Here is a 24,070-nt window from a genome sequence, read left to right as displayed (position 1 = left end):
GAGCCCTTCATTCCCCAATTCAAACACAACAGGATGACAAAACAATCGGGAAAAGGGTGTATAGAGGAACAAATAAGGAACAGAAGAGCTCATTCCTCCACCAGCACTCCCACCCACGTTGTACACGGAACAAGCGATTCCTTGCAGCACTTTACCTGTTCCGTCTGGGGTGGATCTCACAAACGAGGGCAACATTTTCACCGACGCTGTGGGGTTGGTGTCTGCTCCGAGACCCTTCTCCATCTCCTTTCGGAAGCGCTCAGACACCTCCTGGAGCGTTTCATCAGAGAGCCGCATGTGATACAGGTATTTGTCAATCTGAAAGTATAGGAAAGCCAGTGGGTCAGCATGGGGGGGGTCAGGCATTGTGGTTGGACCCTGAGAACATTACCCAACCATAGGTCATCGGTGGGATTGAACCAGAGACCCTCAGCACCAGGGCACACAGACCTTTCTCAAGGGAGCAAAAGGAGTAACTCTTTTGGCAATAGTAGGCTATTGTCCTCTCTACGGACCAGCCACTAGTGTGGTACATTTCCAAACAGACGTAGAACGCTGTTTGAAAAGGACCAAATCAAGCCAACGCCTCAGCTCATATCACAACTAACACTCATCTGCTGAACTGAATCACTACAGATAATACTTTGTGCTTCCCACATGCCTTCCTTCTTAGCGTTGCAGCACTTTTCACATTAAGGAAGCAAGCCTCACAACCCCCAGGCCAGTCAGGATTATCCCCATTGTATAGAGCAGGAAACTGAGGCATTCAGCTGCATGGTCTGCTCTTCAGAGTTGCCAAGCACCCATCACTCTCACCAAACATTAATGGAAGCTTCTGGTGCTCAGCGCCTCTAAAAAATCAGGCTATATGTTACTCGTCTGTGGCCATGCAGAGAAATTGAGGCAGAAGCAGGAACTGAATTCAAGATCCTCAAAGGCCATCCAATGCCTTAGCTACCAAGGCCTGGTCTACACTTTGGGGGGCGGGGGTCGATGTAAGATATGCAACTTCAGCTACGGGAATACTGTAGCTGAAGTCGACGTATCTTATTTCGACTTACCTCCCATCCTCACGGCGCGGGATCGACGGCCACGGCTCCCCCATCGACTCCGTTACCGCCACTCGCTCTGGTGGAGTTCCGGAGTTGACGGGAGTGCGTTCGGAGATCGATATATCGTGTGTAGACGAGACGCGATATATTGATCCCCGATAAATCAATCGCTACCCACTGATACAAGTCTGGACGTACCCCAAGACTCTCCTCCTTAAGGCCTCAAACTAGCCAGCCTGTCAGTCTCTAGGGGTGTCAATTTTATATCACAAGGGCAGGGTAAGCTGCTGGCCTCTCCCTGCCGCCGGGAACACCATGGCAAAGTTAGGGTCAGACTTTTCCAATCAGGGCTTCCTTTATTATTCAAACAGTCAGAGTTCCACACCTAAACCCGGTCTTTTCCCTGACCCTAAGATGGAGACAGCCAGCCCTGACTGAAAACATCCCTCCAGTTTAATTAGTTGGTTCAAACACATTAAAAAAGGCAGGTTCAAGTGTCGGGGAAGTCAGAGGAAAATTCCACCCACTCTCCTCACATAAGGCAAAGAGCATGCTTCACCAGAAATTAAGTGGAAGGCTTTTAAAAGTGCTGGATTGAAAAAGACAGTTGGCATTCCATAGGCCAGCAACATCCAGCTGGCTGAGAAGTGACCTCATTCATGGACATGGCCATACGACCACTAGGGTGAGCAAAATAAGTATAATTTTAAGAGCTGCTTTTTTTAAATTCCTTGTGCGTTTTCGGCCACACTGCTTCCTAGTTGCTCATGCATTTGGGGGCCAGATCCTCAGCTGGTGTAAGTCAGCTTAGTTCCATTCAAGTCAGTGGCTCTACACCAATTCACACCCCCTTGGGATCTGTCCCTTGAATAGCAAACATATCTTTGCTATCCAGCCAGGATATTCTTACTTCCTAATTCCTAAAAATTCTTGTGTGCTGAATAAAGTCACAAAAAGAGGCCAGCCGAAGACAAGCTGACAGACAGATGTGAAAATGCAAATAGTGACATCTGAAAGGGTTTCTCAGAGCAAGCTAGACAAGATTCCTTTATGGGGCCTTTAAATACCATACAGCGGGGAAGCCAAATATTTACCTCTCCTTACCCAGCTATGTACTTTCACTCACAGGAAATTAGTTCCGACACAGCCCACATATCAATGCTACGGTAATAGCCTTTAGTTATCTGCCCCTCCTCCCACTCGGGAATGGAAAAAAGCAGGAGACACAAAGCACACGCCCAAACCCACATTTTGCAAGAGTTCAGGATCTAGGGCTCTGGGCCCATCTCATCTCTAGACTGATAAGGTGTTTGGACATGCTGGAAAGTCAAAACAAGAGCACAGCTGGGGCAACTGGGAGCGTGCTTGCTTTTTAAAGTCAGATTAGCCAGGCTGTTTGTAACACTGCAGCCTTCAAAGCCTGCAGGAGCATTTAGCAATTTATGCATTTGACACAGGGCAGGGGGGCACAATATTATTTCTCAGATGTGAGCTTAATGCGGGAGGAATGAAGTCACTGTAACTACCCCGCAATGTGGGCGTCTGGTGTTCTTCAGTTGTGCCCTTTTGTAATCTCCTTGGGAGAAGCCAGCCATGCAGTTAATCAAGAACTAGGGTGACCAGACAGCAAGTGTGAAAAATCAGAACAGGGGCAAAAGGGGCCTATATAAGAAAGAGACCCAAAAATCAGGACTCTCCCTATAAAATGGGGACATCTGGTCACCCTACCAAGAACGAACCCAACCTAGACGCCATCTCGCAGGAAGATTTCACATGGGGTTTTCATCGTGAGAACTAGGCCTGCACCCCAACACCCTCAACTCTTGAAGATCCATTATCAGCACAGGCCGTTTTGGGGAGCCCAGTCAGGCCATCCTCACCAGAGATGCACCCTGTCCTTCTCACGCCAAAGTATTTATTTTTCCTCCCTTTCCCCACTTCACTGCAGATCATTCTCTCTCCTGCTGCCCCAGGGCTAGATGGTGCTGCTGGTAGAAAAAAAATCTCCTCTTCCCCACATGGTAGCCAGGTGCTTTCCAATCACTTGCCAGCTGAGATCTATAATATTTGCTCTTCCGCCTCCGCCTATGGCAAGGTACAGTGAGCAGAGAGCATGTAATATGCTTGCCCAAGAGCAGACGCTGTGGTGCCTGGTTTGTGACTACATGGTGATGCGCCTTGGCTGATCCCCACAACCCTCTCTCACTACATGTCTGGTACTCGCCAAGATCCTCATGTGCTTATGATTCCACAGTATTAAAAATAATCAACATTGTCAAGGAGCGGGGTGACCTTCCTCTAATTCCACAAAGCTCTTTAAAGCCTGGATCCATCAGCTCCTAAACACTTAGACTAAGGGGACGTCTATACTACCCCCCGGATCGGCGGGTAGTAATCGATCTATCGGGGATCGATTTATCGCATCTCATCTAGACGCAATAAATCGATCCACGAATCGACACCCGTACTCCACCTCGGCAGGAGGAGTAAGCAGAGTCGACAGGAGAGCCGCAGCAGTGGACTCGCCGCCATGAGGACGGCCAGGTAAGTCAAACTAAGATATTTCGACTTTGCGTAGCTGAAGTTGCGTATCTTAGATCAACCCACCCGCCCACCCCACCCCCAATGTAGACCAGTCTTGAGGCTTCTAGCTAACACAGACAAGGCTGTAAGCCATGCTATCCCTATGCCAATCTGGGGAACAGCATTAAATGTGTGTGGGGGGGGGTTAAAAAAAGAAGAAGAATATGTCAGCAACTACATGAGCTAGGTTAGAGAAATGGCCAAGTGTGCTGGATGGGACCTCAATTTGAAACCAAATAGTCCACGCAGCTGAAGTACTGAGGCCCCAATTCAGCAAAATACTTAAGCATGTGCTTTACCCTAGTGATTTCAGGGACTATGCCGGGTGGGACATCACCAAGAAACCATGACTGACCATTCTCATGAAGCTCAGAGTTATAAGCAAGTGTTTTGTTGAATCAGGGCCTAAGTGATGACTCTGGACTCCAAGTAAAAGCGGCAAAGAGTTCTGTGGCACCTTATAGACTAACAGACGTATTGGAGCATGAGCTTTCATGGGTGAATACCCACTTTGTTGGATACATGTCAGACTAACACGGCTACCCCTCTGATACTTGACTCCAAGTAAGTTATGACAAAGCAGCATTAGTGGCTATTCGGACAGCACTATGAGACGCTGAAGTGCAAAACTATTTGGGAATTGACTGTTATTTAGGAACTACCAGGAATGAAACTATTTGGCAATTAAATATATAACCCCACACTGCTATGTTGTTCCAATTAGCCAACTGTATTTACTGCAAGTAAATTTACATCTAATTATACAGGTAAGATCTAGCAAGATGGGAGAATTAGACTGTGACTGTGGGAGATGAATGCCTTTGGGGAGGAACATCCTCCTTGGGTGTTCTACCTTTTCAAGATCATTGTCAATCTGGAAAAGGAAATTTCACAAGTTAATGGTGTTTCCCTGAGGAAATTGAAACCAGGTAGGTGGCAGAAAGTTGTAGTACTGAGTTTAAGATGGCATGTGTTATACACTTTCATAGCACAGACAGCGGGGGGGGGGGGGAGACACTTGGATAGAAGTTTAGTTCAAGAACCAAACCTCAAGAATTGTTAAGATTCCAGCAGAATGAGACACTAACAATCTGGAATGAGCTAGGGAAAGACACCTAGAAGATTAATTTCCTGTTCCTGATTCTATTAGCTATTATCCAGATACTGTAAAAGCAAACCTATTTTACAAAAGTAAATAGCCTAAAGCAGATGTAATGAGTAGGGGGCAATTTAAGAAATAGCATCTTTTATATTTTGAATTTAAAAATACTGAGTCCCAAACTACCAGCTATTCAAAAACACCTCCAAGAGTATTCTGTATTAAGCACAAAATCAAAGTCTAAAAACTAAGTCACTGAAAAACTGACTATGGTGTAGTCCACGTCTTGTCCTAAACTGTTGAACAGCTGCCTTGTTTCACCCCAGAAATGGCTGCATTTCACCCGTGGGTAACGGGATCCCTAGATAGCCCTTTCTTCATAGGTGTGTTAAGAGGCTTATATATTTCATATTCGAGAAGTGTTTTTGAGATGCTCAGCTGACAGAAATTGTAAGAGACCTAAGCAATGATTATGAATAACTGCAATCCCTATTTGTGAAATTCAACCAAAGAAGGGAAGACACTGTGATTACACATCTTTTACCATCCCATATGATCTCTGTTGGCAGCGTAGCTTTGGGAGGAATAAAGTGGAGATGGCCCTGAAATCACATCCCCAGATCTAGAGAAGCCCCAAACTTTAAATTCAGATCCACATTCAAATTCTGCAGCTCAGGCCCATGTCTGTGTCCACACAGCTGCATTCCTGTAGCGTGTGGACTAGTTATAGCAGGGGTCGGCAACCTTTCAGAAGTTCTGTGCCGAGTCTTCATTTATTCACTCTAATTTAAGGTTTCATGTGCCAGTAATACATGTTAACATTTTTAGAAGGTCTCTTTCTATAAGTCTATAATATATAACTAAGCTATTGTTGTATGTAAAGTCAATAAGGTTTTTAAAATGTTTAAGCAGCTTCATTTAAAATTAAATTAAAATGCAGAGCCCCCCGGACCGGTGGCCAGGACCCAGGCAGCGTAAGTGCCACTGAAAATCAGCTCACGTGCCGCCTTCGGCACACGTGCCATAGGTTGCCTACCCCGAGTTATAGAAACCCTGTGCAAAGTCCAGTGTTATTGCCAATATGTTATGACTGAAGCCTCCATCAAATTATAGAGAAAATGGAAATGAATATTTTAAATATATACTTATTTCACCTTAGATAATGGTTGGACTTTTGGGGGGTTGGAAGTGAGGAATGATTTATACAAAACAAGGGAGCTCATGGCTGGAGAACAAGTCTCAGCTAATTTGGGTTGGCCACTTGGAGGACAGGACAGATGTACCTTCCTCAGTGGACAAGGTGTGAGGTTTCTCCTTTTCCTGCTAACTTGTCTCCCTCCTCTTGAGGACATTAGACTAGCAAGGGGCTTGATTCTGTATTTATTGTACACCATAAGGGCCTGACGCTACAAATATTTAAGCGTGTGGGGAGTTTTGTTCAAGTTCAGTGCAATGTTTTCATGTGGAAAGAGTTAAACCTCATGCTTGAGTGCTTGCAAGATTGGTCCCATCAATGCAGCTACTTGTAGGAGTAAAATCACTCAGACACACAAGTGCTTGAAGAATCAGGGACACCCATGGAGTTAGTAAGAGTACTGGGAGCAAAAGGAATGAAGAATCATCCTAATGGTTAAAGATTAAGGGGGGCTTTGTATGGATTGAAGCAGTACTCTGGTTATGTAGATCTTTTGTCTTGTTTTTGTTTCCCCAATCAAGTGGCAATGCTTATCTGACTACATCTGAGTGTTTTGTAAATCATGGCATGATAGTAGCTTCCTGTTAAGTACAAGCACTTCCTGCATAGCAAAGATAATGCAGCATGGGAAGTACTACAGAGCTGTTTATTTTAATGCAAAAGAACCTGGGCACATGCTTGTCTTAAATTATTTTTGCATGCTGGCCCTCTGAAGGAGAGCAATGCCATTTGCCTTTTTCTATGAATAATCACTTCATTTTTTTGGCTGATTTTTTCAGCTCCACGGACATGGCAAGAATCAAACGTCCCAGCTCTACAGTATTTTCTCTCTATAGTTCTTAGATCTACTTGTGCATTTTAGAAGCACTTAGAGAATTTAATGTGAAAAAACACATTAAAGGCCTTTTTTGTGGTGGTGGACTGAAAGTTCGATGTGTGTTAAGAAGAGATGTGTTTAAATTGCAAAGTTTGGATCTGGATTTAACAGGTGATCAGTTCAAATCTGGGATTTTGGTTTGGCCTGCTCCACTGACAAGCTATTTACCATAGCCAGCCACAGATCAAGGTGTCAAATACCCTTCAGGGGGTTGGTTTAGGCCTGATTGCTGCTGCATAAGAGTTCTGCTTGGTATCAGGATCCTCTTCCCAAGTCCCACAGGATGGTGGCACCAGGAGGTTTTCATTTTTCCTCCCCATCCCAGCTATGGATTAGTAAAAATGTAATTAAAACAAATGAAAGTTTTTCAAATTCTGAAGCACAAAATAATACTTTGTGACCCTCTGATGAAAGATACTGTACAAACATTACAAACAAGCAATTATCAAAACATCCCTAAGAGGGTGGCAGATGGATCACCTAACCCACCACTAAAATGCAATCACTTTGGTGGGGAATGCAGCAACTGTTTAACAGTGCATAGGACAGAAAGCAAATAAATACTCATCACCCATCTAGCACTTTGTATCATCAGTAGCTTTCAAAGTGCTTTGCAAAATTGGTATCTTTATGCCCATTTTACAGAGGAGGAAACTGAGGCACAATGAGGTGCAAGCGACTTGCCCTAGATCACACTCTGAAGTAGCAGAAGTGCAGGGAACAGGAACCATTTCCCAACTTGGGCCTGTTGCCACAGCTAAGACATAGCCAAACATCCTGGTAAATTTAGGTAGACAAATGTGATCACATACGTGAGCATCAAGGGCTGGCCTAGCCTTCCCCCACTTAAAATCTTAGGGACAAAAGGAAGAAATTCTGCTAGCTACTAAATTACAAGTCACAAGATGCTGCATGACTGTGTTGTAGGTGTGGATTGCTAGTATTGACCCTGAACCTGCAAAACGCTGAGCACTTCCTGAAAGATCCTGCCGGCCCTCACCTCCAACTGACTGCACCAGGAGAGCTCAGCACTTTGCAGAAATAAACCCCGCTGTGACCTTACAAGGGAAGCAAAGCCCAACACTCCTCCCGGATCCTATTGCAACACACTATAGTGTGAGTCAGATAATTTCCTGTACGGACGGTTCCTCCCCACCCCCATCCCTCAAGAGTCTCATTTTACAGGACACAGCGTGCGAACGGGACGCCTCGAGGTGTGGGGAGTAAGGAACCGATTACTAAGAGAAGTCATGCTGCAGTGCATCAGCAAGGACTGGCAGACTCAGTCTTGCCCTCACCAAGTATTTTACGAGAAACCAGCTGCTGTTCGCGGCAGCCTAAGTGCAGCCCCCAGGAAAACCCCCACCCCAGCGCAGGGAGCATTTGATGCTTGTGGCTTGGCGCACAAAAGCTACTGTGTATTCCAGCCAAGCTTCCATTCAGCTGCTATCAGCTACTGCTGTTGCCACAGGACAAGAGAGGACAGACAGAGATGAACTGTGATAAAACAGCCTCTGGTTTTTGTTACGTCATTCTCCCCTCCTCCCCGCTCCCCATATACTTTATATTGCGAGCTCTTAAAGACAGGGAACATCTTTTATTATGTGTTTGTACAGCACCTAGCACCAAGGGGCCCTGATCTGATTGGTGCTATTAGGTGCTAAGATAATATAAATGTGTATTAATAAAATAACTATACCTAACGCTTTTCATCAGTAGATCTCAAAGCACTTTACAAAAGAGAGCAATAACATTATGCCCATTTTAGAGAAGAGGAAACTGAGGTTCAGGAAAGGGAAGTGACTTGCCCAACGTCACCCAGCAGGTAGTAGAGCTGGGAAGAGAACCCAGGTATCCTGAGCCCCAGCCCAGTGCTCTATCCAATAAGCAACACTATATAACAAGACAGAAAATGAACCAAGTGCTAAATCGACAGCCCTGGAGGTTTACATCTTATCCAGCCAGAAAACGAAACGGACAGCAGGGGTAGCAGGAGGACCCCACCAAAGTCCCTCTACCTTGACACAAATACTATTGTCCAGCTGGCTCATTGTGCCCCCAGGCCACTCCACCAGAGTGTGGTGGGACTCTATCCAGTCCCGAGAAGGCAGGTACCCACAATGCAGAAACCACCACAATTGGGACACTGAGCAGAGAGGCCCTTAGAAGAGCTGCCTGCAGAGCAAAGGTGAAGGTTATTGGCTGGGTATTACGAGAAAGCTTGCCTGCCACAGACATTACTGGACTCTTCCAGTGGCTGGAAGTTGCCAGTTTCCAGGGAACCTCCACCCACCATCCTTCTCCAGCACAACTACGCAGTCACAGTTTAAAAGGAAGAGACAATGACACTGAGATTTAAGAACAACTCCAAGCGACAAGGGGAAGAAGACACTTAAATCCTTCCTCTAAGCAAGCGAAAGAAAGAGCCAGCCACATCAGAAAACAGTCAAATGGACTGGTATCCAAAGGAGAGTGGAAGTTTTACAATTCTGCCAAAGATGGAAAGTCGACGACTTCCACATAACTGACTTCACTTAAAGAGACAGACAGAGACGTTGTACTGAACGGGAGGCCTCATTATGAAAGTAAAATTAAATAAATGTATCCCTAATTAGTACCTTTAGCTAGAAGGAAAAGAAAAAAACATACCAGCCCAATTTTTCAGCTCTGAATCACAAGTGTCCACATGCAGTTAGTACTTTTCCTAGCATTATTTCTACCACAAATGACAGCAGTTTAAAGCATAATGGTTCTATCGACATTAATGTACGAGACACGCAGCACCGGCCCAGTGCATGTGACACATTCAAATATGATTAGTCTTAGAGTTTTTAAAGCACCTTTCATCTGTGGCTCTCAAAGTGCTCTGCAAACATTCATTAAGTTTACACAACCCCTTTGAGGTTTGACAAGAGTTACTTCAACCCAGTTTACAACTGGGCAAACTGAAGGTTAAGTGATTTATGCTTAGGGTCCTACCAAATTCATGGTCCATTTTGGTCAATTTCACGATCATGGGATTTAAAAAAAAAAATAATAAATTACATGATTTCAGCTATTTAAATCTGAAATTTTGTGTTGTAATTGTGGGGGGGGGGCCACAAGCTTATTGTAGGGGGGTTGCAGTACTTCTACCCTTACTTCTGTGCTGCTGCTGTCAGCAGCCCTGCTTTCAGAGCTGGCAGCTGGAGAGCAGCAGCTGCTGGCCAGGAGCCCAGTTCTGAAGGCAGAGTTGCCACCAGCAGCAGCGCAGAAGTAAGAGTGGCCTGGTATGGTATTGCCACCCTCACTTCTGCGCTGCTGCCTGTAGAGCTGGGCCCTCAGTCAGCAGCCACCACTCTCCGGCCACCCGGCTCGGAAGGCAGCAGTGCAGAAGTAAGGGTGTCATGGTATGGTATTGCCACCCTTACTTCTGTGCTGCTGCTGGCGGGGCTCTGCCTTCAGAGCTGGGCACCTGGCCAACAGCTGCTGCTTTCTGACCATGCAGCTCTGAAGGCAGCACAGAAGTAAGGGTGGCAATACCACAACACACACCCCTAAAATAACACTGTGACCCCCCCCCCCCCGCAACTCCTTTTTGGATCAGGAGCCCCAATTTGAGAAACGCTGGTCTCCCCTGTGACATCTGTATAGTATAGGGTAAAAGCACATAAGAGACCAGATTTCAGGGGGGGAGACCAGATTTCATGGTCCGTGATGCGTTTTTCATGGCTGAGAATTTGGTAGGGCTCTACTTACGCTACGTCATGGCAACTCAGTAAGTTGGGAACAGAACCCAGGAGTGCAAATTCATGGACTCCAGCTTTAATCAAGAGACAACACTACCTCTTGAAAATGACTGTGATCAGGAATGGTTTCCATCAGCCACGGTTGGAGCAACAGGATCACTAACCTGCTCAGATTTTTTTTTTTTAAATATATAAATACTCTGTTCTTCCCCAGTCAGTTCCATGAAGATGCAAGTTAATGAAGCGTCATTTCACCAAATCAGCCAGCCAAGGTTATTGCTGCTTCTTGCTTTACACCCGCGGTTCTCCAACTGTGGTCTGTGGGCTGCCTACCTGGATCTCCTTTTTTTCTACTGCTAAGATGCATTAGAAATAGCAAAGAGATACATTTATTACTTTCCAAACATTACTTTCCCTTGCATGCAATTGCAAACAGGAGACGCGATGTAGCCCACACTGTGGAAAAGTGGGAGCACCTATGCGTTATTATTGTTTGATTTTATAGTGCCCAGAGGCCCCCAAGTAACATTGGCGAGGGCCCACTGTAGCCACATTGCAACAGACAGTCAAACACAATCCACTGTCTTGACAAAGAAACAGCACACTCGGTGTTCAAAGCAGCGTGGCCATTAACTACAGGATTTGGTTTTTTTAAAATAAGAGGTTTTACAGAAGCTTCTTTAATAAACAATTCTGAAAGAAATCCAAGTCTGGAAGCAGTTATTCAGGGAAAGTATCTATAAACCTGTTTCATCATACGTAAACACAGCCAGTGTAGCTGAACTGTCTTGTTGAGTATTTCTGAGAGCCAATTATTGCTTGCAACTTTTTCCCACATCCAAACAATAACCTTTGTTTGCCCTCCCTAGCAAGAGTAGTTACTGAAACAGAGGGACAGACCATGCTTTGCACACCAAGTTCCTGGTTTGGAACTAAGTGAAATTCCTTAAGAAAGAACTTTATGCTAACTTACTGATAAGGGCATAGCAAACTCAGAGCTAATGCACCAAGACTATCTACCTACCTCCTGTGTCTTGTTACACTACATACATCATAGAAGCTGATTACACTGTTACACAAGCCCCATTATATCTAAATGCAATGGAACAAGACGGAAGCCTAAACTATTTCTTTACATATCAACTTGATTTTTGCTAGGTATTTTTAATTCCAATTTAATGCAGCCACCACCAGGGACATCAGAGGCATGGTAGTGTTTCTTAGTTTTACATCTGATCTCCCTGGCGAGCCGGGTCTTATCTCTGTCACTGTTGCTACAAAGGGAACCCGTGGTACTAAAATGAGGAAGTGATTTTTTTTCTCTCTCTAAAAAGGAAGCATTAATTGGAATTTAGAAATCCTGATCAGCAGCTTCAGATGAGCTAGAGCATCTGTGTGCATGTGTGTACAGTAGCATGTGACTGTAGCACTTAGAATTGAGCTTTACCAGGTGTACATACATGTAACAAAAAGATGGTCCCTGTCTCTAAGCTCTAATTTAAGGGCATTCACCAGACTAGCTGGAGAATTCAGACTCCATTTTCAGATAAAGTTTCACCACCAGAGTGCACCCCCGCTCCCAAAAAAAGGAGGGGGGGTGAAATCACCTCACAGTTAATTTTCAGAGACCAACAGCTGGTTCTGTTCAAAGCAGGACAAATGCATTTAGACTATTCAAATAAGCTAAACACTAGCACATTTCAGTATGTCCACATTCTGAATACATAATTACTTGTGCAAATTGTACCTATACAATAATAGAGTGAGACCACACAATTCGTTGGTTTCCATTTTCAATCCAAGGACAGAGATCATGGTTTGCTAAAGTTATGCATATGGTTTTTTGTATTAATTTTTTTTTAAGAAAGCAATTTTGATATATTTGCCGCTCACTTTCCAGACAAAGCGGAGGCAGAGTTAAAGTTTTTGTTTTCTAATTGGTATAGAAAAAACACGTTAATGATGTAACACAGGTTTGGTGGGGACTAAAATTGGATTCAAAGCTCCCAGTCACTTCTCTCTCTCTTCCCCCCCCCCCCCAACTTAATCAAAAAGCCATTTGGTTTGCAAATCCTGAGTGATCTATGCCATCTCCTACCCTGCTCTCTTACCCAAAGCGGACAGCAGCGCTGACATTCGGCATATATCCACACTGTGTCACCATCCAGCTAATGCTGATGCTCACTGTGTCCCCAGTTAACCTGCCCTACCCCGCAAAATGAGAGGGGAAAGGGAAAACATTGAACTGCAGGATTTTGACACATGGCACCACTGAAGAGCCCTCTTTGGGCTTCCAGGGAGGAACCCTCCAGGGAAGGTTTTCTCATAAATCTAAGCATCCCACTCAGACATGTCCTAAAACAACCCTCACTCTTATAGACAGGGAGCCTAAAGCAAAACTTTAAATCGCAGCCATGTGGCTCAAGCTATGCTTGGGGATCAGGAAATCTGGGTTCACCTGAGCTTTGCCTAGTCTTCCTATGGGACCTGTCCCTCACCTCCCAGCTATAAACTGAGGGACAATACTTACCCCCAGTCACAGGGGGTTGTAAGAGCCTTGGCTGGAACAAGCTACAGGAAGGTTTTGGTTTATAACAGGCCAAAGCAAAATCTCAAATCCACAGAGTGAGGAGCTTTGGGATGCTTTAAAAGAAACCGTTTTGTTGGCTGGCGGGAAGGCGCTCCGTGGTTTCCCAGCCCTACCCACCTACCCCGGGGAGGGAGATTTAGCAGGCACGGAAAGGGTCTGGTGGAGGGGGACATGGGCGGCTCCTGTAAAACCCAGCAGCAGGAGTGGGAAATTAATCCCAGCACCAGGGGCGCCCCCAGCCATCCTGCTGGGCCAGGCGTTTGGCAGCGAGACAAGGGGAGCCAGAATTGCCTGCCCACAGACACTCTGCAGCCGCTTCCTTTCCAAAGGGGGGAACTAAACCCCCGGGGAGGGGGAAACGCCTTCGGAATCGGCCCCTCCCAGGATCAGGTCACATCGTTCCACCCACCCCTAACCCGTGGGCAGAACCCCCCGAACCAGAATCATTTCACCCCACGGCCCGGGGGGGTGGGGGGCAGGGCTGGGGTGAGGGACATGAAGTCAAGGCAGTGGGTAGACCCTCCTCTTCCTCCAAACAAACCCTGGGGCCAGGGACCCCCTGCCTCTGCCGATAAAAGCAAGGCAGTGGGAAGATCGCCCCCCCCCGAGCTGCGGCCCACGGGGTTAGGGCACCCCCCCCCCCTCCCCGCCTGCCGGGTTTGCAGGGCGAGACACAGGACGTGAGGTATCATGCACGGAGTTTCCCGGAACGGGACCTCCCAGGAGGGACCCCGAGCTGCCCCGTCCATCCGCCGCCCGGACTCCCTGCCCCGGTACCGAGGGGTGGCAGGGGAGGGAGCCCGCTTCCCACTCCCACTATTCGACCCCCCAACACACACACACAATAAAGCGAGAGGGACGCACAGCCGAACACGGGTCAGCAACTCAACCGGACGGGGGTGGGGGGAGCGCTGCAGCCCCCCCCCCCGCCCCAGGGGATGGTAGGGGGAGAACGGAACCGGCCCCCCCCCGCCCGGAGCCGGGTATCGCTCGCTCCGGTCCCCGGACCGGCGAGCTCTCTCCGACCGGACAGGCACAAGCCTCACATCTCGCTCGCCCCCGGCTCGGTATCGATACCCACCGCAGAGCGGACCGCTCCCCCCGCGGGTATCGACAAAGCCCGCCCCGGGTCCCGCTCCGAGCCTCACTAACACCCCCCCCCCCAGACCACCCACCCGAGGTACCGGCACGCAAGTATCGATGGGGGGGGGCGCGCCCACCTTCTGCCCTTGGTCATGGCTGAGCTCGGTGAAGAAGTAGGCGAGCAGGTGGGACGCGATCATCTTCCGCCGCGCAGGGAGCGGGACCAGGAGCCGGAGCCGATCAGCCGGCACGTTAGTTACTTTCCGCTGCAACAATGTGGCTCATTCAAGAGATTCCCCCGGCCCAGGAGTGACGCGCCCCCGCCGCCCGGCTCCCATTGGCCGGGGCGGGAGGGTGTGTGCTCCGCGTGGGGCGGGTCTTGCGCCTCTGTCTGTCTGTCTGAGCGAGCTGGAGTCGGGGGTTTGTCCGCCCAGCACGGGTCTGTTCGCGCTGAATGTGGCTATGCACGTGGGTCTGCCTGCATTGCCCCGCCATTCATGGGCCTATCCACCCAGCATGTGTGTAGGCACCAGTCTGTCTGTCTGCACGGAATGTGGATATGCATGGGTGTGTCTGAGCCCAGGGATGTGTGCCTCTTGTTGGCCCTATGCATGGGTCAGTCTGTCTGAGCACAGAAGTATCTGTGTGCGCTTCATGTGTCTGTGCATGGGTCTGCCTGTCTAAGCACAGGGCCGTGTGTCTGTACGCGCTGCACGTGGCTATGCCTGGGTCTGTCGGAGCACAGGGCTGTCTGCACTGCATGTTACAGAGGCAACTTGGGGGAGGAGGTATCTTTTATTAGCCCAACATGCCTGAGCACAAACAGGGCTGTGTCGCTGTCTGTGTACTGCATGTATCTAGGTGTGGGTCAGTCCGTCTGCACACAGAACTATGTGTCAGTCCATGCTGCATGGGTCTATGCATGATCAGCTTGAACAAAGAAACCCTACAGACAACTATATACAAGTATCAGAGGGGTAGCCGTGTTAGTCTGGTTCTGTAGAAGCAGCAAAGAATCCTGTGGCACCTTATAGACTAACAGACGTTTTGCAGCATGAGCTTTCGTGGGTGAATACCCACTTCTTCGGATGCAAGTGGTGGAAATTTCCTGGGGCAGGTATATATAAGCAAGCAAGAAGCAAGCTAGAGATAACGAGGTTAGATCAATCAGGGTGGATGAGGCCCTGTTCTAGCAGTTGAGGTGTGAAAACCAAGGGAGGAGAAACTGGTTCTGTAATTGGCAAGCCATTCACAGTCTTTGTTTAGCCCTGAGCTGATGGTGTCAAATTTGCAGATGAACTGGAGCTCAGCAGTTTCTCTTTGAAGTCTGGTCCTAAAGTTTTTTTGCTGTAGGATGGCCACCTTAAGATCTTAAGATCTTAAGTTTCTCCTCCCTTGGTTTTCACACCTCAGCTGCTAGAACAGGGCCTCATCCACCCTGATTGATCTGTTTTTTGTATTTTATCATTTCTCTGTCTGATAAAATACAAGAAACCTGCACAACATCTTCAAAAGACGAGCCTGGGATCTTACATTTATAATGTTGCTAGACACTAAAAATCATGGATTGAATAGAGACACTGGATTTATGGCTTATTGCAACAATCTCTAACCCCTCCAATCGCTCCACACCACCAGCTTTCCCCCTGCCTCCTTATGATTGAGAGGTGTTAACGGTTAGGGTGACCAGACAGCAAGTGTGAAAAATCAGGATGGGGGTGGAGGGTAATAGGAGCCTATATAAGAAAAAGACCCAAAAATCAGGACTGTCCCTATAAAATTGGGACATCTGGCCACCCTGTTAACGGTTCACTTCACTTCGAATGGTCCCTTGAAAAATGTGCTATTTATGCTAAACAATCTGTTCACACTCCTGAGCGACGTAATGATACTGAAGTAGGTACATAGTGTAGACCTGCCCTCTGACTACATTTCCCAGGAATATTCTGTATGTGTGTGATGTGCATATTTTGTATCTGTGTGAGATTTCTATGTCTACAGTGTGTGTGTGTGTGTGTGTGTGTGTGTGTGTGTGTGTGTGTGTGTGTGTGTGTGTGTGTGTGTGTGTGTGTGTGTGTGTGTGTGTGTGTGGAGTTGTGCATGATATACATTTCCCAGATCAGAAGAGGTCTGTGGAAGCTCAAAAACTTGTCTCTCTTACCAACCTCAGTCCAATAAAAGATATTACCCCTCACCTACCATTGTCTTTCTAATATCCTGGGACCAATACAGCTACAACAACACTGCATATGCATAGGTCTGTCTATCTGTCTGAGCACAGTGCTGTGTGTCAGTCCGCATTGCATGTGTCCTTAGATGGGTCTGCCTGTCTGAGCACAGGGCTGTGTGTCTGGGCTGCAGGGTCTGTTGGAGCGCAGGGCTGTTTGTGCTGTGTGGGTCTGGTTTGTCCGGCTGTCTATGCACGGGTCATCTGTCTGCGGATCAATCACTGCAGGGAGCTCTCAGTCAAAGGGTCTGTACATAGGAATGCGTGTGTGTCAGTTATTGAGTGGGTCTGTCAGAGCTGGCTTTAGGGTTTTGGAAGCCCCCAGCAAGGTTATTCAAGGGGAGGCGAGGGAGGAAGCTGCTCCCTTCCCCAAAGCAGGAGGATCATCCTGTTACAACACAAGGCAGACAACAGCAGAGCCCATAGTAGTCTCACAGTAAAACTGCGAGTGACTCACAAAATTGCTAACTGGGCATGAGCACCCGCACACACAAATACAGGGACACACAGGGATGTCATGTGCAGCACAGGATAGCAGGGGGCTGCAAGTTCTCCTGGGAACACGTCTTATGCTCCTCTCTCTCCTGTTAATTCAGCAGGAGTCAGTCTGCACTGCCTGTATCAATTCTACCATCAGACGGGTTTTAGCAGCCTCTTTCCTTCATGCCTGGAGAGGGGTGTGTGTGTGTGTGTGTTTGTGTGACCAGACAGCAAGTGCGAAAAATCGGGACGGGGTGGGGGGGTAATAGGAGACTATATAAGAAACAGACCCCAAAATCGAGACTGTCCCGATAAAATTGGGACATCCAGTCACCCTTGTGTGTGCACAGTGCTTATTTAACCAATATGGCTGCTCTTAGCTCTTCTGTGGAAGCTGTCCTTTCAAACAGGTTTAAGAAACTCAAACTGTTAACAGATGTGTCGTACAGTGATTACTCTGGGAGGGTATAGAGCCAAGTTCCATTTCAAACCCTTCTCCCAGTGAAATTCAGGATTTCAAAGGAAGCATGGACATTGTCCAGTGCAGCCAGCGAAGCCTGCTCTCCTCAGCCAAATCCCATCCTTTTTGTTTTTTTTGTGGGTAAACCAGGCCTTGGCTGACCTTATTTCATCATGCAAAAGTTAGAACTAGGCGTGTGCCTCTGAAAGCTAGGGAGAGTTGCGTCAAGAGATGATTCCATATAATCTTTTCAGCATGACTCCATTTCATTGACCCCCTCATCCAGCTTTTGCTAAGCACCAAACTCTTTGTAGTTACGGCAAAATTAAAACACAGTGAGAGATAAAAATAACTCAGCACATCTGTCCCTTTTCTGCCTGTGTTGGAGTTCGAATCATAAAGGGACCATGTGTCTTCTGGAGGTTAGAACAGGAGCCTTGAAGCCAAGACTCGTCTTCTACATCTTATTCTTGCCTTGCTTTGCCTGGTCAGTGCTTCACTTAACTTTTCTGTGCCTCAGTTTCACCATCTGTGAATCAATATATTCAGGTCTGTGATTGCGTGGATAGGGCACTAGACGGGGAGTCAGGAGACCTGGAGTCTATTCCCACCTCTGCCACTGACCTACTTGGTGACCTTTGGCAAATCCCTTTGACTTTCCGTTTTCCTCCCGCCCTATGTTTGTCTTGTGTATTTAGCCTGTAAACTCTTCAGAGCCGGGATTGTCTCTTGCTTTGTGTATCCGCAATGCCTACCACAATGGAGCCCTGATCTTGGGTTTCAATGCATGCAATATATGTTATGTTTTTTTCATGAGTCTTTGGGATCCATTTCTTTGTCCTTGATTCTGCTGCCCTTACTCACCATTCTTCTTCGGGCATAGCCTCATTGAAACCAATGGGATTATATGCAGAGTAAGAGATTACTCAGTGTAAGTAAAGGTTGTATAATCTGGTATTAGATTGCTTTATGACACTCTAAATAATTCCATTTTCAAACTATATCTTGAAATAAATTATTTTAGAATTCCTTTCACACAAAACAGCACTTCTCAGCTGCACAAAGAGACTGGTATTCAAGCCAATAAACCCAGAATAGAGTGAACAATGATTCAAAGGCATTTCAAGCTGCACACGTCACCAAAACGCTGGAAACAGACAAGAAAATTATTTAATTTGGCGGCTGGTTCATGAAATTGGATAATGTTAATAAAAGAGCTATTTCCATGAACACCGATTGCAGATGCAGAGCCATCATATTATAGTGGCAATAACTTCTCCTTAGCGTTCAAGAAGGGAGTGTTGTCTAATGATTAGAGCAGGGGTTTGGGAATCAGGAATCCTTGGTCCTATCTACAACCACCACTGACACACTGTGGGAGCCAGAGGCAAACTGGGCCTAATCCAAAGCACGCTGAAGTCAATGAAAAAGACTCCCATTAAGGGTATGTCTACACTAACCGCCAGATCGGCGGGCAGCGATCGATCCAGCAGGGGTCGATTTAGCGCATCTAGTCTCGACGTGATAAATTGATTGCCGAGCACTCTCCTGCCAACTCCTGTGCTCCACCGCCACGAGAGGCTCAGGTGGAGTCAACGGGGGAGCGGCAGCAGTCGACTCACCGCGGTGAAGACACTATGGTAAGTTGATCGAAGTACATCGACTTCAGCTACGTTATTCACATAGCTGAAGTTGCGTAACTTAGATCGTTCCCCCCCACTCCCCTAGTGTAGACCAGGCCTGACTTCAATGGGCTTTGGATAGGCTCACTGTACCTCTGAACCTCAATTTCCCTATTTGTAAAATAGAGGTTCATTAACTAATGTTTGAGGTCCTTGAGTACAAGACGCTCTAGAAGAGCAAACCATGGGCCAGATTCTGAGCTAGGGTAAATTGGCATAGCAATGGAGTAACACTGGTTTTCCCCATCCAAGGATCAGACCCTCTTATAATTCTCCCCCTGCAGCTATCCTAATTTGCCTGAAGGAATCTTGGAGATCACATGACAAGAGCAAATACAACTTTCAGCGGCACCCATGTCCCTCACCATTGCTCTCCAACCAAACAGAACATATTGGACGAAATTCAGCATTCCACTAAGCAGACATATTAATACATAGTTCTTACATAGCACTTTTCATCTGTACATCTCAAAGCAGTCAGTATCATTATCCCCATTTTACAGAGCGAGAAATGAAGGCACAGAGAGGTGGAGTGACTAGAACAGAATCCAGGTACTGTGGGCCCAATGGCCATTGGTTGTTGCACCTCGTTTCTGCCGGGCTGTAGGTGCCCCGTTCAGAGGTATTTATGTGCTATTCATTGAATGAACTCGCTCTAAAACCCACTTGGCTGAGTGTGGCTGACACTTAGGATTATCTCAAGGCTGGGGGAATTTCAGAAGCTGCATCCAATAAATTCTTGGGGTGTTGTCACAAAGTGTGGGGGAGTCAGGGCCTTGCACCCCCCACTTCCTGTGATTCACCGTGACTCTCAGCCAGCCAGTAAAACAGAAGGTTTATTAGATGACAGGAACACAGCTCAAGCAGGGCTTGTAGGTACAACCATGACCCCTCAGCCAGGTCCCTCTGGGGAGCAAGGATCTTAGACCCCAGACTTGGGGTTCCCTGCCTTTTCCCAGCCAGCCCAAAACTGAAACCAAAAACCCCTCCAGCAGGCTCTCTCCTCCTCCTTCTCTCCCCCTCTCCCTTGTCCAGTTTCACCCCACTCCCCTTCCTGGCTCAGTTTACAGGCTCAGGTACCGTCCCTCACCTAAAGTCATCCCCTGCTCTCCCATCCCCCATGCAGACAGTCCCAGTAAAACTAAACGACATTCCCAGGTCAATCCACCCCACTCTCTACTGTGTCACAGGTGTATTGGAGACAACTTTTTGTTTCAGAAAGTGAAGAAAGTAACCAGGAAGACAGCCATTTTGGACCTGATTCTGATCAACAGGAAGGAATTGGTTGTGACTCTGAAGGAGGAAGGCAATTTGGGTAAAAATGATCATGAAATGATAGATTACATGATTCTAAGGAAAGGAAGAAGTCAGAGTAGCAGAGTAAGGACAATGGATATCAAAAAATGGACTTTAACAAATTCAGAGAACTGGTAGGTAAGGTCCCATGGGAAGAAAATCTGACAGAAAAAGAAATTCAGGAGAACTGGCAGTTTCTCAAGGAGATACTATTAAAGGCACAACTGCCAGCTATCCCGATGCAAAAGAAAGACAGGAAGAATAGTTAGAGGTCAATATGGCTCCACCATGAGCTTTTTAATGACCTGAAAACTGGAAGGAAAACGTGCAAACATGGACAAATTGCTAGGGAGCAGTACAAAAGACCAGCACAAGCATGTAGGGACAAAATCAGAAAGGCTACAACACAAAATGAATGATGCCTGGCAAGGGATATAAAAGACAATAAGAAGAGATTGTTTAAATACATTAGGAGCTGTCATAAACAGATAGTTAAGGGTTAATGTCTCTTTTACCTGTAAAGGGTTAAGAAGCTCAGTAAACCTGGCTGACAGCTGACCAGAGGACCAATAAGGGGACAAGATACTTTCAAATCTTGGTGGAGGGAAGTCTTTTGTTTGTGCTCTTTGTTTTGGGGGTTGTTCGTTCTCAGGACTGAGAGGGACCAGACATCAATCCAGGCTCTCCAAATCTTTCTGAATCAGTCTCTCATGTTTTAAACTTGTAAGTAGCACAGGCAAGGCATGTTAGTCTTATGTTTGTTTTCTCAACCTGTAAATGTTCCTTTTTTGCTGAGAGGATTTTACCTCCGTTTGCTGTAACTTTGATCCTAAGGCTAGAGGGGGGGTTTCTTCTGGGCTATATGAATCTAAGTACCCTGTAAAGCATTTTCCATCCTGATTTTACAGAGATAATTTTTACCTTTTCTTCCTTTAATTAAAAGCTTTCTTTTTTAAGAACCTGATTGATTTCTCCTTGTTTTAAGATCCAAGGGGATTGGATCTGTGTTCCCCAGGGAAGGTTTTGGGGGGACAGAAAGTGTGCCAGACACTGATTTCTGGCTGGTGGCAGCGTTACCAGATCTAAGCTAGTAACTAAGCTTAGAAGTGTCCATGCAGGTCCCCACATTTGTACTCTAAAGTTCAAAGTGAGGGAGGAACCTTGACAGGAGCAAAAGAAAGAAAAAGGAAAGTATAGGTCTACTATTTGTCGGGGAGGAGAGCTAATAACTGATGACATGAAGAAGGCCAAGCTGTTTAATGTCTATTTTGCTTCGGTCTTCACGAAAAAGGTTAATGGTGACCAAATCCTCAACACAATTAATATTAAAAAGGGGGAAGGACATAGCCAAAATAGGCAAAAAACAGGTTAAAGAATATTTAGATAAGTTAGACCAGTAGTAGGCAACCTATGGCACGCGTGCCAAAGGCGGCCCGCGAGCTGATTTTCAGTGGCACTCACACTGCCTGGGTCTGGGGGGCTCTGCATTTTAATTTAATTTTCAATGAAGCTTCTTAAACATTTTAAAAACCTTATTTACTTTACATACAACAATAGTTTAGTTAGATATTATAGACTTATAGAAAAAGACCTTCTAAAAACGTTAACGTATTACTGGCACATGAAACCTTAAATTAGAGTGAATAAATGAAGACTCGGCACAGCACTTCTGAAAGGTTGGTGACCCCTGAGTTAGACGTATTCGAGTCAGCAAGGCCTTATGAAATTCATCCTTGGGCTCTTAAGGAACAAGCTGAAGAAATCTTGGAACCATAAGCAATTATCTTTGAGAATTTATGGAGGACGGGTGAGGTTCCAGGGGACTGGAGAAGGACAGACATAGTACCTATATTTTAAAAGGGGGAACAAAGAGGACCCAGGAAATTAGAACCCAGTCAGCATAGTTTTGATACCTGGAAAGATACTGGAACAAATTACTAAGCATCAATTTCTAAGCACCTAGAGAATAATAGGATTATAAGGAACAGCCAGCATGGATTTGTCAAGAACAAATAAGAACATCAGAATGCCCATACTGGGTCAGACCAAAAGTCCATCTAGCCCAGTATCCTGTCTTCTGACAGTGGCCAATGCCAGGTGCCCCAGAGGGAATGAACAGAACAGGCTATCATCAAGTGATCCATCCCCTGTCACTCATTCCCAGCTTCTGGCAAACAGAAGTTAGGGACACCATCCCTGCCCATCCTGGCTAATAGCCATTGATGGACCTATCCTCCATGAATTTATCTAATTCTTTTTTGAACCCTCTTATAGCCTTCACAACATCCTCTGGCAAGGAGTTCCACAAGTTGACTGTGCGTTGTGTGAAAAAATACTTCCTTTTGTTTGTTTTAAATCTGCTGCCTATTAATTTCATTTGGTGGCCCCTAGTTCTTGTGTTATGAGAAGGAGTAAATAACACTTCCTGATTTACTTTCTCCACACTAGTCATGATTTTATAGACCTCTATCACATCCCCCCTTAGTTGTCTCTTTTCCAAGCTGAAAAGTCCCAATCTTACTAATCTCTCCTCATATGGCAGTGGTTCCATACCCCTAATCATTTTTGTTTCCCTTTTCTGAACCTTTTCCGAGTTCAATATATCTTTTTTGAGATGGGGCGATCACATCTGCACACAGTATTCAAGATGTGGGCGTACCATGGAGTTATAGAGAGGCAATATGATATCTTCTGTCTTATTATCTATTCCTTTCTTAATGATTCCCAACATTCTGTTAGCTTTTTTGACTGCCGCTGCACATTGAGTGGATGTTTTCAGAGAACTATCAAAACCAACCTAATTTCCTTCTTTGGCAGTGTTAATGGTCTAGCAGATAGGGAGGAAACAGTAGATATGATATATCTTGGTTTTAGTAAGGCTTTTGAGGCAGTCCCACATGACATTCTCAGAAGCAAACTAGGGAAATGTTGTCTAGATGGAATTACTCCCCATGTAGCAGACAGCTTGTAACAGGGCGCCTTGTGCAAGAAGACCTGAGGCTGGAACCACAGTCAGCAAAGCCAGGTCATGCTATGAGACAAAGTCAGGCCCTGTCATAAAGCAGAGGGTTGTTTACAAGTTCACAATCTGGCAGATGAACTTGGCAAAGGTATGGCAAGCGTTGCTAAAACACAGGCACTCCTAAGTACTCGATATTCATGTAAGCACATTCCTGAGAGATGGCCCAGGAACACACTGGCCCCGAGCAAGACAAGGATGGGAGGACAGGATGATGGATGGAGACGTTTTGTTCGAACCAGCAGGTACAAGGTGTAGGGTTGGGAACTACTTCAGGAGTGTTATATGGAACTTGTTTGTATCTATGTATAAAAGAGAAATCATAGGCATGGCACCTTTGTCCAGCCGAGAGGGCAGCAGGAAGTCCTGATGCTGACTGACCTGAGTCCGATGTCATGAGCATATATGTGTTAGTGTACCTGTAGAGACTATGGGGCACAAGGACCGTGCTTCATCGGCAAGAAATCTGGCCAAGCGCCTTCACCATCCAACTGAGTCCATGGTCTTTCTGGGGAGTACTACTGAGGGCTGCTGAGCCAGCTATCTGCACAGAGCTGGGACGGCACACAGAGAGAACACACGCCAACTGACAACACCCCACACTGGCCCCGAGAGGGCTGAGTTGGGCTAAGTGGGCCCAATGAACCACTTAGGCTGAAAATGTGGGAGACTTAGGGTAGAGTAGGGGTAGGAAAACTT

At 46.4% G+C, this 24,070-nt stretch overlaps 1 protein-coding gene across 5 annotated transcripts in view; it reads right to left on the bottom strand.

Annotated features, from left to right (window-relative positions):
- Positions 1-24,070, bottom strand: part of LOC123364156 (hexokinase-2) — a 132,389-nt gene that overhangs the window by 51,600 nt on the left and 56,719 nt on the right. For 4 of the 5 annotated variants that reach the window (XM_045006014.1, XM_045006013.1, XM_045006016.1 and 1 more), the window contains one exon: positions 156-318. In XM_045006014.1, the coding sequence (XP_044861949.1) occupies positions 156-318 (163 nt within the window). Of the gene's footprint in view, positions 1-155; positions 319-14,344; positions 14,500-24,070 lie in introns of those variants that run through there. The other variant, XM_045006012.1, reaches the window with a different exon arrangement.

Source organism: Mauremys mutica, chromosome 2, assembly GCF_020497125.1.
Source record: "Mauremys mutica isolate MM-2020 ecotype Southern chromosome 2, ASM2049712v1, whole genome shotgun sequence".
NCBI classification, from domain to species: domain Eukaryota; kingdom Metazoa; phylum Chordata; order Testudines; family Geoemydidae; genus Mauremys; species Mauremys mutica.
This window is presented reverse-complemented; position numbering and strand designations above follow the sequence as displayed.